This window comes from Macaca mulatta, chromosome 5 (genome assembly GCF_049350105.2).
Source record: "Macaca mulatta isolate MMU2019108-1 chromosome 5, T2T-MMU8v2.0, whole genome shotgun sequence".
NCBI lineage: Eukaryota > Metazoa > Chordata > Mammalia > Primates > Cercopithecidae > Macaca > Macaca mulatta.
Genome location: NC_133410.1, coordinates 172207132 through 172225410, shown reverse-complemented (window position 1 = coordinate 172225410; position 18279 = coordinate 172207132). Strand labels below are relative to the sequence as shown.

The 18279-nt window shown below is 38.3% G+C and overlaps 1 protein-coding gene across 3 annotated transcripts in view; it reads left to right on the top strand.

Moving 5' to 3' along the window:
* The window catches only part of MARCHF1 (membrane associated ring-CH-type finger 1), a 317618-nt gene that overhangs the window by 225553 nt on the left and 73786 nt on the right, over positions 1–18279 (top strand). Inside the window, exons 3-4 of one of the 3 annotated variants that reach the window (XM_078002721.1) lie at positions 5981–6060; positions 6337–7104. In XM_078002721.1, coding sequence (XP_077858847.1) covers positions 5981–6060; positions 6337–7104 — 848 coding nt within the window. Of the gene's footprint in view, positions 1–5841; positions 6061–6336; positions 7105–18279 lie in introns of those variants that run through there. The other 2 variants (XM_078002722.1, XM_028848862.2) reach the window with 2 other exon arrangements.

Below are 18279 nucleotides of genomic sequence, written 5' to 3'. Positions count from 1 at the left end.
TGCCAGTATTTTACTGAGGATTTTTGCATCGATGTTCATCAGGGATATTGGTCTAAAATTCTCTTTTTTTGTTGTGTCTCTGCCAGGCTTTGGTATCAGGATGATGTTGGCCTCATAAAATGAGTTAGGGAGGATTCCCTCTTTTTCTATTGATTGGAATAGTTTCAGAAGGAATGGTACCAACTCCTCCTTGTAACTCTGGTAGAATTCAGCTGTGAATCCATCTGGTCCTGGACTTTTTTTGGTTGGTAGGCTATTAATTATTGCCTCAATTTCAGAGCCTGCTATTGGTCTATTCAGGGATTCAACTTCTTCCTGGTTTAGTCTTGGAAGAGTATAAGTGTCCAGGAAGTTATCCATTTCTTCTAGATTTTCCAGTTTATTTGCGTAGAGGTGTTTATAGTATTCTCTGATGGTAGTTTGTATTTCTGTGGGGTCGGTGGTGATATCCCCTTTATCATTTTTAATTGTGTCGATTTGATTCTTCTCTCTTTTCTTCTTTATTAGTCTTGCTAGTGGTCTGTCAATTTTGTTAATCTTTTCAAAAAACCAACTCCTGGATTCATTGATTTTTTGGAGGGTTTTTTGTGTCTCTATCTCCTTCAGTTCTGCTCTGATCTTAGTTATTTCTTGCCCTCTGCTAGCTTTCGAATATGTTTGCTCTTGCTTCTCTAGTTCTTTTAATTGCAATGTTAGAGTGTCAATTTTAGATCTTTCCTGCTTTCTCTTGTGGGCATTTAGTGCTATAAATTTCCCTCTACACACTGCTTTAAATGTGTCCCAGAGATTCTGGTATGTTGTATGTTTGTTCTCATTGGTTTCAAAGAACATCTTTATTTCTGCCTTCATTTCGTTATGTACCCAGTAGTCATTCAGGAGCAAGTTGTTCAGTTTCCATGTAGTTGAGCAGTTTTGATTGAGTTTCTTAGTCCTGAGTTCTAGTTTGATTGCACTGTGGTCTGAGAGACAGTTTGTTATAATTTCTGTTCTTGTACATTTGCTGAGGAGTGCTTTACTTCCAATTACGTGGTCAATTTTGGAATAAGAACGATGTGGTGCTGAGAAGAATGTATATTCTGTTGATTTGGGGTGGAGAGTTCTATAGATGTCTATTAGGTCTGCTTGCTGCAGAGATGAGTTCAATTCCTGGATATCCTTGTTAACTTTCTGTCCCGTTGATCTGTCTAATGTTGACAGTGGAGTGTTGAAGTCTCCCATTATTATTGTATGGGAGTCTAAGTCTCTTTGTAAGTCTCTAAGGACTTGCATTATGAATCTGGGTGCTCCTGTATTGGGTGCATATATATTTAGGATAGTTAGCTCTTCCTGTTGAATTGATCCCTTTACCATTATGTAATGGCCTTCTTTGTCTCTTTTGATCTTTGATGGTTTAAAGTCTGTTTTATCAGAGACTAGTATTGCAACCCCCGCTTTTTTTTTTTGTTCTCCATTTGCTTGGTAAATCTTCCTCCATCCCTTTATTTTGAGCCTATGTATGTCTCTGCGTGTGAGATGGGTCTCCTGAATACAGCAGACTGATGGGTCTTGACTCTTTATCCAGTTTGCCAGTCTGTGTCTTTTAATTGGAGCATTTAGTCCATTTACATTGAAGGTTAAGATTGTTATGTGTGAACTTGATCCTGCCATTATAATATTAACTGGTTATTTTGCTCGTTAGTTGATGCAGTTTCTTCCTAGCCTCAATGGTCTTTACATTTTGGCATGTTTTTGCAATGGCTGGTACTGGTTGTTCCTTTCCATGTTTAGTGCTTCCTTCAGGGTCTCTTGTAAGGCAGGCCTAGTGGTGACAAAATCTCTAAGCATTTGCTTATCTGTAAAGGATTTTATTTCTCCTTAACTTATGAAACTTAGTTTGGCTGGATATGAAATTCTGGGTTGAAAATTCTTTTCTTTAAGAATGTTGAATATTGGCCCCCACTCTCTTCTGGCTTGTAGAGTTTCTGCCGAGAGATCTGCTGTTAGTCTGATGGGCTTCCCTTTGTGGGTAACCCGACCTTTCCCTCTGGCTGCCCTTAAGATTTTTTCCTTCATTTCAACTTTGGTGAATCTGGCAATTATGTGTCTTGGAGTTGCTTTTCTCGAGGAGTATCTTTGTGGCGTTCTCTGTATTTCCTGGATTTGAATGTTGGCCTGCCCTACTAGGTTGGGGAAGTTCTCCTGGATGATATCCTGAAGAGTGTTTTCCAACTTGGTTCCATTTTCCCCCTCACTTTCAGGCACCCCAATCAGACGTAGATTTGGTCTTTTTACATAATCCCATACTTCTTGCAGGCTTTGTTCATTTCTTTTTCTTCTTTTTTCTTTTGGTTTCTCTTCTCTCTTCATTTCATTCATTTGATCCTCAATCGCTGATACTCTTTCTTCCAGTTGATCGAGTCGGTTACTGAAGCTTGTGCATTTGTCACGTATTTCTCGTGTCATGGTTTTCATCTCTTTCATTTCGTTTATGACCTTCTCTGCATTAATTACTCTAGCCATCAATTCTTCCACTTTTTTTTCAAGATTTTTAGTTTCTTTGCGCTGGGTACGTAATTCCTCCTTCAGCTCTGAGAAATTTGATGGACTGAAGCCTTCTTCTCTCATCTCGTCAAAGTCATTCTCCGTCCAGCTTTGATCCGTTGCTGGCGATGAGCTGCGCTCCTTTGCCGGGGGAGATGCGCTCTTATTTTTTGAATTTCCAGCTTTTCTGCCCTGCTTTTTCCCCCTCTTTGTGGTTTTATCTGCCTCTGGTCTTTGATGATGGTGATGTACTGATGGGGTTTTGGTGTAGGTGTCCTTCCTGTTTGATAGTTTTCCTTCTAACAGTCAGGACCCTCAGCTGTAGGTCTGTTGGAGATTGCTTGAGGTCCACTCCAGACCCTGTTTGCCTGGGTATCAGCAGCAGAGGCTGCAGAAGATAGAATATTTCTGAACAGCGAGTGTACCTGTCTGATTCTTGCTTTGGAAGCTTCCTCTCAAGGGTGTACTCCACCCTGTGAGGTGTGGGGTGTCAGACTGCCCCTAGTGGGGGATGTCTCCCAGTTAGGCTACTCAGGGGTCAGGGACCCACTTGAGCAGGGAGTCTGTCCCTTCTCAGATCTCAACCTCCGTGTTGGGAAATCCACTGCTCTCTTCAAAGCTGTCAGAGTCGTTTGCGTTTGCAGAGGTTTCGGCTGAGTTTGTTATTGTTTACTGTGCCCTGTCCCCAGAGGTGGAGTCTACAGGGACAGGCAGGTTTCCTTGAGCTGCTGTGAGCTCCACCCAGTTCGAGCTTCCCAGCAGCTTTGTTTACCTACTTAAGCCTCAGCAATGGCGGGCGCCCTTCCCCCAGCCTCGCTGCTGCCTTGCCTGTAGATCACAGACTGCTGTGCTAGCAATGAGGGAGGCTCCGTGGGTGTGGGACCCTCCCGGCCAGGTGTAGGATATGATCTCCTGGTGTGCCTGTTTGCTTAAAGCGCAGTATTGGGGTGGGAGTTACCCGATTTTCCAGGTGTTGTGTGTCTCAGTTCCCCTGGCTAGGAAAAGGGATTCCCTTCCCCCTTGCACTTCCCAGGTGAGGCAATGCCTCGCCCTGCTTCAGCTCTCGCTGGTCGGGCTGCAGCAGCTGACCAGCACCGATCGTCCGGCACTCCCCAGTGAGCTGAACCCAGTACCTCAGTTGAAAATGCAGAAATCACTGGTCTTCTGTGTGGCTCGCGCTGGGAGTTGGAGACTGGAGCTGTTCCTATTCGGCCATCTTGCTCCGCCCCTCTTTTCATTTTTTAATTCCTCTTCAATTTCTTTCATTACTGTTTTGTAGTTTTCATTGTAGAGATCTTTCACCTTCTTAGTTAAATTTATTCCTAAGGTTTTTTTTTTTTTTTTTTTTTTTTTTGGTCACCATTATGAATGTGATTTCTTTTTTGATTTCTTTCTCATCTACTTTGTTTCAGCGGGGTTTGGAAATACTATTGACTTTTGTATGTTGATGTGTATCCTGCAAATTTACTCAATCTGTTTATCAGTTCCAAGAGTTTTTTTGGTAGTGTCTTTAGGTCTCTTAACAAATGGTTTCCTCTACCTTGAATATTTTTAATCTTTTTAAATAATTCCTATTTGCCTCTTAAGATTAGCTGAATCGTTACCTCCTTATTAATTTCCTGTAACTAGTGTCATAGGGATCCCCCCTCCCACCTCCTGGGACCTAACCTGCTGCAACATGGCACCATTTTGAGAGCAGAGCCACTACCAGAATACATCATGACCTGGGACCCAGTAGTCTCTGCATCTGCATTTCCCTGGGGCTTTGTCATCTTATAGTTCTAGAGGTTAGAAGCCAAATAGGGATCCCACTGGGCTAAAATCAACATGTTAGTAGGGCTGAATTCCTTCTGGAAATTCTAGAACTCATTTTCTAGCCTTTTTAAGCTTCCCCATGCCACCTTCCTCGGGGTTCCCCTTTTTTCACCTTGAAAGCCATCAGTGTAGTATCTTCCCTCCTTTCTTACCTCTATTCATATTCTTCATCTTCTCTCTCTGACCTTAACTCTACTGCCTCCCTGTCATAAGGATCCTAATGATTGCATTGAGTTTACCAGTATAATTTGCATAAATCTCCTTAACTCAAGATAGTTAACTTAATCACATCTGCAGAGTCCCTTTTACCATAAAAGGTAAAATATTTACTATCCAAAGATTAGGATGTTGAGATCTTTGGGGGACCATTATTTAGCCTACTATACCTTCTCTTCAAATATTATCTGATCTCTTGAGTTAGCATTTGTTCCTCATTCTCTGGATTTCAGAATAGTGAGTATATATTTCTAATATGAGAATTTTTAGAATGACTTTGAAATTGGGGTAATGTTTCTACCTTTACTGTTATTTTCTTGGTGATGAAATTGTGCGTTTCATCTATGCAGTCAAGCAGGCCTGAATCTGGACCCAGATCTCCACAGACAGTGGAACCAAATACGTGGTCCAGATCTCAGCTTTACCACCTATTAGTAAGAAGCAGCACCAATTTTTCAGTTTCTTCAACTGTAACATGTATGTAGTGATAGTATTTACTACAAAGATTTATTGTGAGTATTAATGAATATATGGAAATGACTTAGAACAGTGATAAGCACATATTATCCACTCAAAACTGTTAGTTATTATTACTTTCCACTTGTGAGATTATTGTAGGATTAAAGAGACAGTAAATAAAGTTACAGCACAACGTCTGGAACACAGAAAATTATCCCTACATTCTAGGTTTTTATTTATCATCATGATCTATGTTAAACACAACAGGTTAAAGTCAAATAGAATGAAGAAAATACTGTGTTTCAAAGGTAGGACTTTAGTGAAATGCACTCAACTTTATGCTAATAATCTCATGTTTCAGGCGTTCTTATTCTCAGACTTAGTGTGGTTATAGGGTTAAAGATATGAAAGGTCAGTAGTGTTGCAAGGGATATATTTTATTAGTTTCATTAATGAAATTTTAATAGCAATAAATTCAGGCTTTTAAATGTTACAAAGCATTTTCAAATATCTTATCTCATGGGGCCTTGATGTTAGCTTCAGAAAGTATCTAACAACCTAATAGCTATTTGATTCGACTCCTCAGACTGTTAATATCCTTGTCACAGAATCGTTCGTTAGTCCTTATGTCATAGGGTCTTCAAGTATTATTCATTTGTTTCCAAAGCAAATTGAGCTATTTCACTCAAATGATTACAGTAAATAGAATAGAAACTTGTGGAATCATCTTCCTCTCTCGTAAATGAAGTAACAGCGAAATAGCACAGCGTCTCAGCTGTTCCAGGTTCCTCAAATAAGTTTTACTTTTGCAAAACGAACCTCTAACTTCCTATATTCTCTGTTCTGCATTATAAGCAACATGACCAGCAGCCACGTTTGTTGTAATTTTTTAAATATGTGGAAAAAAAGCAAGATATCAACCATGTATTACCTTAACCAAGATGCCAAATTATCTAACTTGTTTCTCCAGGCAAGCAGCCCAACAACAGGGACAGCTCCCAGGAGCCAGTCAAGGTTGTCTGTGTGTCCATCCACTCAGGACATCTGCAGGTAAGTGCTGAACAAATTATCTTAATCAATATTCTTTGGATCAGTATTTGTAGTCTTGATTTTTGTTCTGAGAATGTGTGTCTCTTGCTTCTGCTTCACATGGTCCATAGAAAATTTATACTGGCTATTTTTTTTCCATTTAGTTCATTTTCTTCAATTGTTCTTTATTTATCTACTTCTGGTCCATGCTGTCATTTTCATCATTCTCTCTCTCTGTTTTTCCATGGTTTTCCTCTCCATTCCCATTTCCCATCCTTTGCCTACTGCTCTGTCTAGATCTGCCATCTTGCATGACATGTCAGAAGAGTCATTTGAGTATTGCACCCCTGTCGTGGTGCTGAGCCCTGCTAGGAAGGAGTCTGGTAAGAAATCAGTAAAACAAAGACCTAGGAGGAGGAGAAAAGCCTCTGAGAGATATGAGCATGCTGCAGAAGAACAAATAAGAGGAAGAAAAAATGACTTTCACCTTCAAATCTCAAGCCCCAGATGGAGGGAGCTTTACACAGATTCTTCAGATTCATCTTCCACAGATGAGAGTCGTTGGATTCAGGCAAAAAGAAGAGCCCAGGTTAAATTCAGACTGTCAAGAAGAAGGAGGAGAAATAATAATAAGCCACGTGAAAACTTAGTTGGGTCTTCCACTCCTAATGGAATTGAGCTTGTTGATCTGGGATCCAAAGGTAAAGAGCAACAAGAGCTGATCGAATGTGAGAGCTGCTCTTTAAGTCTCCGCAGAGGAAAAGGTACAAGGTGCCAAGAATGCAGCACTTCTCTGACTCAGGGATCCTCTGAAATTAAGAGATCCTCAAGGAATCATGAGAAGAGCAAAGGTAGATATCACCACAGAGATCCTCAGCTCTTGCAAAGTCTTAGGAAAAATGAAATAATAAAGAAGACATTTTCCGAAACAGATTCCAGCACTGAAATGCTGGGAGTTCCAGAAGGCAGCAAGGACATGAATGATGCAGGGCTCCAGGTGAATAACCCTGTTCGGAAGCCTCCTGCCACCTATGACGATGGGTCTGATAATTTAGAAGTATGCAGGTCAGTCACTGTAGAGAAAGACTTGATGTCATCCGAATATGGTTCTTTTTGCATTGAGTTAGGTGCATGTTTGACACCTACCCTCAAAACTTTAACGTTTATTTACACTGTTCTTTTTCTGATTGGATATAAAAGGAGAAAAGGTGGGTATGAAAAGAATAATGCAGATACAAACATGGGTTTGAAAGCTGTTACCAAGTGCAATTAGATATCCCTTTCCTTTTAACTGAATAATGATTTATCCTGGTAAGGGGGCCGACTCAGGTGAGTCTTGCACTCATTCTAGTTAGGACAGTAATAGTGGGGGAATTAAGAGTGAGACTGTGTGAAATGTTAGACTTTTCAATGCAAATTTGGTGAACTGCTGGCATCCTGACAGAAAGATATTCAAGGCTTGAGTTCTTTAAGGTCAGATTTTTGTATCAGAAAATAATCTTCTCTGCAGTTGGCTTTAATTTGTTCTCCAATTGTCTAACTCAGCAGGGTAACTGAAGACTCAAAGGACACAGAAACAGGTCAGGGACATATCAGTCGGGTTGCAAGAGCCTGCAGGGAAGGGGACCACATTAACTTTACTGATAAACATATACTGAAAGGTTTCAGCATGTGGATATTTTTTAGCTATGAGACAGTTTTCTTGCTCCTTTTAACCCAACAGCATACATTTTCAAAATAACCTTACATAAAAAGAATTACAGGAATATCCATGCTAGTGTGCATAAATGAAACAATTTCAAACAAAACAATATGTTTTTACATTTTCATATGATACCTAATCATTTAAGCTGTTTAGATTCTGTAAGGGAGCAAATGAAGATTTTCACTGCGCAATACTTGGTATGTTTTGCTTTGTTTTTATAAAAGCAGAAGTTACTTCATAAAATATATATGCATGTTCATGTGAATTACATGACCCAGAGAAGTCTGCTCATGTCCATTCGGGGAAGGAATGAGAAGAATTAAATGCTACATGTGAATAATATAAGAATGGTTTGTTTCTCTGAACGTTTTATTGGATAGTCATTTATAAAATCCTCATTCATTTATGTATTCAAGCATCTATTATGCATTGGGCTTTTATTCTAGAGGTTGAAAATATTTTAGTGAATAAGATTTGTATAGTCTCTAACATCTTGCAGCTTGTAGTTTAATGTGGAACAGAGACCCAAAACAAATTAATTTACAGTTGATATATAATTATAATCATGATAAGAACTATGAAAGCACATAGCAAGGGAACTTAACCTACTGTGGGAGATGAGACAAAAACTCCCAGTTTTTGTAAGTGACAAGCAAGCTAAGGCTCAAAGGATGATGGGAACTGATCAGGAAATAAGCAGGAAAGACCATCCAAACAGGGGCCGCCACTGCAGGTGGGAAGGAGCTTGGCAATTCAGGGAATATAAAGCTTGCTGTTGCAGCTAGGTTGTGGTGAATGGGGGGATGGGTGGTAGAGAGAAGGATGGAGAAGTGGAGACGGCTCAACTGTACAGGGCCATGTGAAATGTGCTGAAGGACTTAAAGGAAATTTACAAAGAAACTGTCACCATGTAATTTATCTATAAATGTAAATTTCTTATAATCTTCTGATTATGATTTATATGTATCTTTGCTGAAAAGTTAGGGGATGGACTAAACCATTCTTTCTAGTCTGAATGGAAAATTTCCCACTTGCAACCGTCTGTTGTCATTCCCTAAATCTAGCTTCCAACATAATCTAATGAAAGACAGTCAAAGAAGCTAGTTGTAGGATTAATGGTAATTGGAGAGAAAAATAATGCTTGCAATTAAAGTCATAATGACTGGTTCTCCTAACTTTAAAGCACTACTCTGAAGAAACATTTTCAGACAGGATGTTTAACTTAGACTTCTATTAATGAAAGTGAGATAGATGAGTCTATAGGTATTATTGCCTGCTAAAGATTACCATCAAAATATATCAACTAAGCGAATGCTACAGGCAGCATATTATAGTAGATGCTGAGGATACAAAGTAGCAAAAGACCTGATTCTTCCCTTAAGTGGCTTATTATCTAAGTGGCAGAGGTTGAACACATACTCAAAAAAAAAAAAAAGTGTATAAGATAGTACAGGATGAATGTAAGAAGAGGAATACTGCAGGATTTGAAGAAAGAAGATTTGCTGAGATCTGGGATGATCTAGAAAACCCCTAAAGAGGGACTGGGGCTGCGAAAAATAGAATTTACATTAGAACTCAAGGCAAGGGAAATACCATTAGCACCACAGGGATGGAATACTGACACCTGAATGTATGAATTCTACATGAACTTATATGACTAGATTGGAAAGTTTGCATACATTGATTAAAAAAATTCTTTAAAATAAGACATTTTGAAGAAAACTTACATATTCAGAGCTGTTTATTCATACATATATATATGTATGTGTGTGTATATATATATGTATGTGTGTGTGTGTATATATATGTATGTATGTGTGTGTGTGTATATACAGAAAGACCTTTTCTAAATAAAATAGGCTTAATGAAGTCACACATACAGTATAGTCACCAGTGTCTCTGATAAAGGAACCTAGATTTAGGAGATGGAAGTATCCTGTATGTTGAGTAGAATACTCGAACAATAATGGATAAGGAAAGGGAAGAACAAATGGCAATTTAGCATTCCACCAAGTGAATGGGGACAATCTCAGAGTTTGATTTGGTGAGAGCCTAAGATAGAGAGGAGTCAAGGATGACTCCAAATCTTGGAACTTGGGACGACAGTAAATGTTGATGTTAATGAAAAGAGGCAGAAGACAGAGGCAAGTTGATTTAGGAAAGACATAGTTCAATTACAGGCAAGCTATTTGTGGTTACAATGGCATTCCAAGGTCAGCTCTCCAGCAGACAATATGAGACATGCTCTTGAACTGCAGAAGAGCAGTCAGAGTTGGGCATGTATAATTTTTCAATAATTAGTGAACTCTACACAGCCTGACACTAAACAATGGCATGTGTGCATTTTTTAACACAATGTGTTAGCACAGGATACTAAAGATATTAAACATTGAAAATCTATTCAAGGTCAGGAAGGACATACAGATTTGGGAATTATTCTCAAGGAGGTAGCAGTGATGCCTGGAAAGTGAATTTAATCACTATAAAAGATCTTGTGTAGGAGAAAAGATACATATGATCTCTAGAAATGGATACAGCCTGAGCACCAGGGTCTTCTATGTAGGCAAAACAGTAACCCCTGAGAGAAGCAGCAATTGCCTGTGAACTCGCACTCTCAGGCATGCAGTCTTATGTCTGACTAGCAGGAGCAGCCTCAGCCACAACCACAAAAAGAAAGAAGTTCATAAGCCTTCCTTATCTGTTCCTGGCATCTGGTCCCCACAGGCACACTCTATTCTGTTTCCCTCCTTCGTCACAGCCTTTTTCAGAGAAAGTATCTCTATCAGCCCATTATATCTTAGAGGGAATTTAACTCATCATACTATTATGCCCACAGTTATTTCCACAGTACAGTGGAAAAGTATTTGCTTTTTTAAAAAAGGAATTGCATTTAATTAAAAAGGTAAACATGCATGAATCAGATCACGTTAGCCTATGATTGAAACTTTTTTGTGGCCTGTAAATTGCCCTCAGTAGAAGGGGCAAAATCTTTAATATTTACAAGTCCCTGTTGATCACTCTATCAGATCTGCCTCTCTAGCTCCACCACCCATGATTAACCATGACCTTTTCATGTTGGTCTGTTTCCAATTCCCTGAAAGCATTCAGGCGTACCCCTTTCAGGACCTAGAGCGGCTTTACCTTACCTCCTCGGCTCTTCTCCAGAGAAATTCCTATTCTTTCTCAGTTTAAATGCCATTTCTTTACGAACAGCTTCCTGACCTCCTAACCAACACTCAGGTCCCCTGGCAGTCACTTCCATAGCATAACTTTTAATTGCTAAAATATAGGCATTATTATTATTAACGGTGTCAAATTTGTTCACTGCAAAATCCAAAGTACCTGGAACAATGCCTGGCAGATAGCACATTCTCAACACATAGTTTTTGAATGAATAGCTTTAGGGAAAATGTACTTTTCTAAGGGAATAATTCTTAGGATGCAAAATCATAGCACTGTATGTTGGATTGCCTCACCTGCTGTAGAGCCAACATGGAAAGAATACTCTACACCAGCAGTTCTAAAACTTTAGTGAACATCAGTGTCAACTGCAGGGCTTGTTAAAATGCAGATTCCTGGACCCACCCTTAGAGTTTCTGATGCCCTTACTCTGGGGTGAGGCTCATGAACTTGTATTTTTAAGATGTTCCCAGGTGATTCTGAAGCTTCTGATGCAGGAACCACACTTTGAGAAACACTAATCTAGGCTACAAATCATTCCCATGCTTTAGATAGGAAGAGAAAGGAGAGAAAAGAATCTAAAGAATGTATTTGAAAAGCCAAATATCTGTAGTGTTTTATCATATTCCCTTGAATGATGACACAGAGCATGACTAGGTTCCATTCCTGTACTTCACATTGTTGGACCAATACAGGATGGGTTATGTCACCAAAACCATAGTCTGGCAAAGTCCCACCTCTGCCAGGAACTCAAATGTCATGGTTTGGTTATTGCTTCCATTCAAATCCACTTCCTCATTTCAACTACTTCCATTTCTATCAGTGAGTCCACAAATTTCCTGGATTTTCCATTTTTGATCTTATTCCTTCCATATGGGATGTGTCCAGTCTCCAACAAAGTACTGTCATTTCTTCCTCCGGATATTGGTGTCTGATCTGTGCTTTCTTTCTCAATTCCAGTGTTCCATTCCAGTCCTTCTCTACACTTTCCATCTCCACTACATCCACTTTTTAGCCCACTAGCTGTTTTGTTAAGTACTTTTCTAATGGGATAAAATCAACAGAAATCAATTCAAATGAGCTTAAACAAGAAAGGGGTATGTTAACCACACGAACAGTAAAACAAAGTATACAGATCGCTTCGGGAACTCCAGAAACAATGTGGTTCTCTCACTCTCTCTCTCCTTCTCTGTGAGAGTCATTTCCTCCAACTGCAGGCAAATTTCCTATATTTAGAAGAGGGAAGAGATAGTCTGGCCAGACGTAGCTTCAGGCTTACATTTTATCAGCAGTGGCCTAACAGAAAAGAGAAATGTTCTTTTCAAGCACTTATACATGAGATCCCAGGGAAGGCATAAAATTAGCCTGCCCTGGGTCACATACCCATCTTTGAGTCAATCACTGTCACCAGGAGCATGGGGTTTTGTGCTTGGACCAAGTCCTTGAATAGAAAGGCTGGATTTAAAATGTAGCCATCGGCAACCCCTCTAAATCTTATGAATTGGGAAAAGGAAATTTCAACAGCAAAAAGAACTGCAGTAGTACCAGAAGAAGTGAAAAAAGAATTATGAGCAAGAAAAATAAGTGAAAAAAAACAGTAATGCTCAACTACACCACCACCAAATGTAGTTCTTTCCCTCTTAAATGTCTCACTCCTCGTGTCCAAATGCTCGTATTTAGGCATGCTTCAATATGCACTTCATTTTTATCCTTCTTTATAAAGGTTTTCTAAGCTAGTCGGGTCCACAGTGATCTTTTCTTTCTTGGAAATCTCATAATTCTTCCAGTCAGTGTCATATATTCTCTACTTTTATGTGTGTTAGCTCTCTTTTCCCTATAGAAAAAGTTCCTTGAGCACAGGAGTCCTGTCTTACGTCTGTTTTGTGCCCTCCACAATACTCAGAACAATTCAGGCAGTGCTCAAACAGACCTTTTGGGACAGCTTCCTAATCAGTGAATGCTAACAGAGTAGACTTGCAGAAACCATGGAGACAATAATGGGAATTTGGTGTTACAGGGTAAAACAAGTAAGGAACATTGAATTCCGCTAATGGTTTCTTTAAAAGAGGAAGAGCCCAAAGGTAAGTGATAACTCCTGGGAATGTTCTAGCTCCAGCTTGGGTTGGATGGTGAATTTGAGGTTATGCTTTGTACCATTATGCTATAGCTTTCATATATGTTATGCATATTCTCATTTTTTAAATTATACTTTAAGTTCCGGGATACATGTGCAGAACGTGCAGGTTTGTTACATAGGTGTACACGTGCCATGGTGGTTTGCTGCACCCTTCAACCTGTCATCTACATTAGGTATTTCTTCTAATGCCATCCCTCCCCTAGCCCCCCACCCTGCAACAGGCCCTGGTGTGTGATGTTCCCCTCTCTATCCTTGTGTTCTAATTGTTCAACTCCCACTTATGAGTGAGAACATGTGGTGTTTAGTTTTCTGTTCCTGTGTTAGTTTGCTGAGAATGATGGTTTCCAGCTTCATCCATGTCCCTGCTAAGGACATGAACTCATCCTTTTTTATGGCTTCATAATATTCCATGGCGCATATGTGCCACGTTTTCTTTTCCCAGTCTCTCATTGATGGGCATTTGGGCTGGTTCCAACTCTTTGCTATTGTGAACAGTGCTACAATAAACATACATGTTCATGTGTCTTGATAGTAGAATGATTTATAATCCTTTGGGTATATACCCAGTAATGGGATTGCTGGGTCAAATGGTATTTCTGGTTCTAAATCCTTGAAGAATCTCCACACTGTCTTCCACAATGTTTGAACTAATTTACACTCCCACCAACAGTGTAAAAGCGTTTCTATTTCTCCACATCCTCTCCAGCATCTGTTGTTTCCTGACTTTTTAATGCTCGCCATTCTAACTGGTGTGAGATGGTATCTCATTGTGGTTTTGATTTGCATTTCTTTAATGACCAGTGATTATGAGCTTTTTTTCATGTTTGTTGGCTGCATAAATCTCTTATTTTGCGAAGTGTCTGTTTATATCCTTCACCCACTTTTTGATAGGATTGTTTGTTTGTTCTTGTAAATTTGCTTAAGTTCTTTGTAGATTCTGGATATTAGCTCATTTTTTAATTAAGAAATTGTGCCTAAAGCAAACCCTTCTAGCTCTGTCATCATATCTGTGTTTTCATTTATTTATCCATTTATATGGCAAATAACTATTTAATTTTTAATTCGTTCTGTGTCAAGACAATGTCTTAGAAGCTGGAAATAGACAGTAATGGTGTCATCCTTTATGAACTTATATTTCAGTTGCTAAGACAAGTAATTAAACAGGTAAAAGTTAAAAAAAAAATCTGTGAATGAAACTAAAGGAACAACTTTCATCTACTAGGGCATTTCCCTGAGGAAGTAATAACTACGGAGAAATCCAAATGAGAAGTAAGTGTAAGCCAAGCAAAGAGGAAGGGGTAACCTGTTCCAGGAAAATGATATGGCATGTCTGAACACCCAGAGATGAGTGAGATATGGTATACGAGGATTTCATTGTAGCCTAGTAGAGAGCCAGGGAGTGGAGGTGGGGGAATCAAATCATGGATTTCCTTATCAACCATAGTTAGGAATTTGGACTTTGTTCTAACAACAAAAATAAAGTTTCTGCAGGCCTTTAAAGCAAAAGGATGACACTATCAGACTTGTGTTTTGGAAAATCACTTAGGCTGCTCTTGGAAAATAGATTGGTGGACGCAAGACCAAAGACAAAAGCAATCAATTAGAAAGCCATGGCTGTGTCCCAAGGAAGAGAGGACAGTGGCTATGAGAATAAAAAGAGATGAATGAATTTTTAAAAATTTTTGAAACTAAATCAAGCAAGATTTGGTCACAAATTACATACACATAATCGACTCTCAGGTTTCTGATTTAGAACACTGGGTAGGTAACCACACCATGTACTATCAAGAGTGAACATTGTTTGAGAGAGAGATTTAAAAAGGGAGGATGAGTTCAGTTTGGGACGTGAGAGTTTGAGGTGCAAGACAAATATCCAAAGAGAGATATTCAGGAGGGAGATATAGGCAAGGTCTAGAGTTCGGAGGTGAGATCTTGATTTAGATTAAGATGAGGAAGTCTTGAGTAGCTAGGTGGTGACTGTCAAGATCCCCCATGGGAATTCTGTAAACTGAGATGTGGTCTTGAAGAACTCTAACTAGCAGCATTTAATATTCCCCGGGAAAGGGAAAGAAGCCAACGGAGGGAAGGAACAGAACAGCCAAAAAGGCAGACAGAAACTGAGGAGTCTGTAAAGAAAAGAGAGAGTATGAAAAGTGGAGGGAGAGGTAAATTCAGAGGCCTTTTTTGTTTTTGTTTTTAATTTAGGGGACCCTTGAGTCAAACAGAGAGCCGTTGAAGATTTGGAAAATTGAGAGGCTCAGTTCTTTATTAAATTTCCACAGAGAAGGTAGGAAGGTATAGGACCTAAAGTGGAAAGATTGGCCATGGAAGGGAAAATAGGTATGACTTTTTTTGCAATAGAAGTAAAAGAGAAAAAATTAAAAATGTGGATATATGCAGGTCTATAGATTTTAAATGTTTCCATTTGATGGCCTTCTAAGGTCATCTGTTCAGAGTAAGGGAGTTGGTTGCAAGATCAAACATCCAGTGAAGTTTCAAATAAACTACAAAGAATTTTTCATTGGGATGTACTCATGCTAAAGAAGTATTCATTGTTTATCTGAAATTCAAATTTAACTAGGCTGGACATCCTGTATGTTTTTGCTAAGTCCAGCAATGCTAAACATAGTAAGATAGATAAACATGGGTGAAAGCCCTGTCGAGGTTGGTAACTAAGGGTGTATGGAAGCACAAACTGCAAGAAGTATAATTTACCTCTGCAATACATCATTCAAATGCAGAGACAACCAAGCAAGGCAGCTGACCATGAATCTAGGGGAGTGGTATCATAAAACATTTAGATTTCCTGTTTCCCCAGTTTCATGTGTGTATCTTCAGATGAACCTGAAATTTCATAACAAAGAAAAATGTGCATTATAAATAAAATTTTTGAGTAAAATTATATTTTAATGAGTAGCTTTGCTCTCAACATTTATTTAGAGAAAAAAAATTACACTTCCCTTCACCTTAATCTTTCAGACAATTTAGTCATTGGGAAGACTGAGTTTATATCGTCTAGGTCACTTTCCCATTGGCTCTTGGCAAACCCTTGGAACAGTAGCACACGTTATCATCTATCACATCCTTGAACATAGTGTTTCCTGGGGCAGCCTTTTTCTTTTCAGAGTCTCTAAATGTGAGAAAGTTCTTTGTCACATTTAATATTTAATATCCAATATTCAATCAGTCAGACTCATGTTTTCTGCCTGTTGGTCCTAGATTTATATTCACTCAGTAATAGATATTTTTTCAGCTTTTGTTACTTATTCAGTTACTTCTCCCTATTATTTTTTCTGTACAAAAATGAGACTGACATTCTATTGTCAAAGTCTGTTCTACAGGTGAAAGATAAGCTGTTCAGTCTTCAGTATTCAGGTGAGAAAGGTTACACTAAGCAACCGAATGAAGCATTCATTTCTAAGAGGTAACAGACTCTTAGGAAAGTTCAGATTTATTCTCTTATGTTTTTGCCTTGGTTTTGCTAAGTCTTGTCAGAACAAAGACCAACCATTCTCCTGTTGATTTTAATAAAATCTGAGTTGGTAGGAAATATAGGTGTGAACTTTGTTGGTAACCTGCCAAAGCTGAGTTCCTTGGGACTACTCAACGTAGAGTCAGGACATCTTGCTTCCAACTTTTCTTTCTACTTGGAGTGGTCAGACTTGAAAAAGGTAAAATGGCTCTCTCTTTATTTATAGGATCATAAAATGAGAAAAATGGTATGTGCTTTGCAAATGAATACATTACTAGCATAATTCAATGTTTTCAAACTAATTTATTTCCTTGATATGAATACTTTTTATCACTGCAGTTGTCAGTAGATATTCAGATATACCCTGTGCTACTGTGCTTTGCAGAGTAAGCATTTCTCCAACAAAGAGAAGAAAAATTGTTTATGACGCCATATTTTATGTTATAAATGTTTAGTATTATTTTATACAGCATTTTAGCTCAGTAATTTGTACTTTGAATGGATAAAAAATGAATTAAGACACTGACACACACACAACTTATGAAAAATAACTTGAAAAAATTGTAGAAATGGCATTTTGTCTTTTCTTTATATATTTTAAAGATATGCCTTGTTCTTAGCAGGTTTTTTTTTCTGGTTGTTTTCAGTTTGGGAGATAATCTTTCCAGGGATGAAATGACAGTATCATCAATAATACTGATTATCTTGACTGGCAAATTATCTTACATGACCAAAACCAAATGGATTGATTAATTAGTTTCTAATTTAGCTAAACATGTCACTCCAATTTTTAGAAATAGCATGTATTCTGAGGGCCAATTATTTAACAAGTGGTGCCTTTAGATAGAAACTAAGAAAAATAGACATTGCTTTAAAAACCATATTAAAGTAGATTTGAATATCAACCAGGAATTTTCTAATCTCAGAAAATTTCTAGCAAAAATAGATGGAAGTATGATGCTCATTCAGATATGGGTCAGTATTTACATGTTATGAGGCTATATTGTGCTCCATTTATCTTTTCCTTGATAATTTCTAGTTTGTTGAATATCCAATCATATAGAAGTGCAAAATATTGAAGAGGAAGGATTATGAATTAGATAGAGTTTATCTACTTCTTAATTTAAGAACAATATGTGTCCAGAATTACAGTTACATTGAACTATGTGCTTCCTTTAATGAATTTGTATCTGTTTAGCAATATGAAATTCCTCCTCTGTCTTAAAAAAAAAGAAAAAAGAAACACCTTCTCTCTTTTCTCACACATACAATTCATTTTTAAAACTATTGTGTGTGCATTAAATTTAGATCCCCTATACATTTATACAAACAGAAAATAAACATTGTGTGTATAAACATGAATACTGGGTACAGTGTTTGTTGCTACCAAATCAGGATATATAGCTGAGAATTTATATGTAGCTTGAACATTTTCTCCATTTCTAATTACCACAGTTAGGTTATCATCTTCCCTATAACTATTGCAGAGTAGTTGTATATTTATTTCAGATCTTCTGCAGTTGGTATTTAAGTAGGTAAATTTAAATACCGGTATCTAATTTGGTTCAGAAATTAAAATGCCCTTGCAGAGACCTCAACGAGTTGTCTTTTGCTCTTAGCACCCTGACAGCCCTACACACGGCACAGTATCCCCCTTCCCACCTCTGTCAGATACAAGCACTCCAGGAGCATATTAGTTCTCCTTCATTCACTTCCAGGTTTATGCAGAACTGAAGATGTCATAAT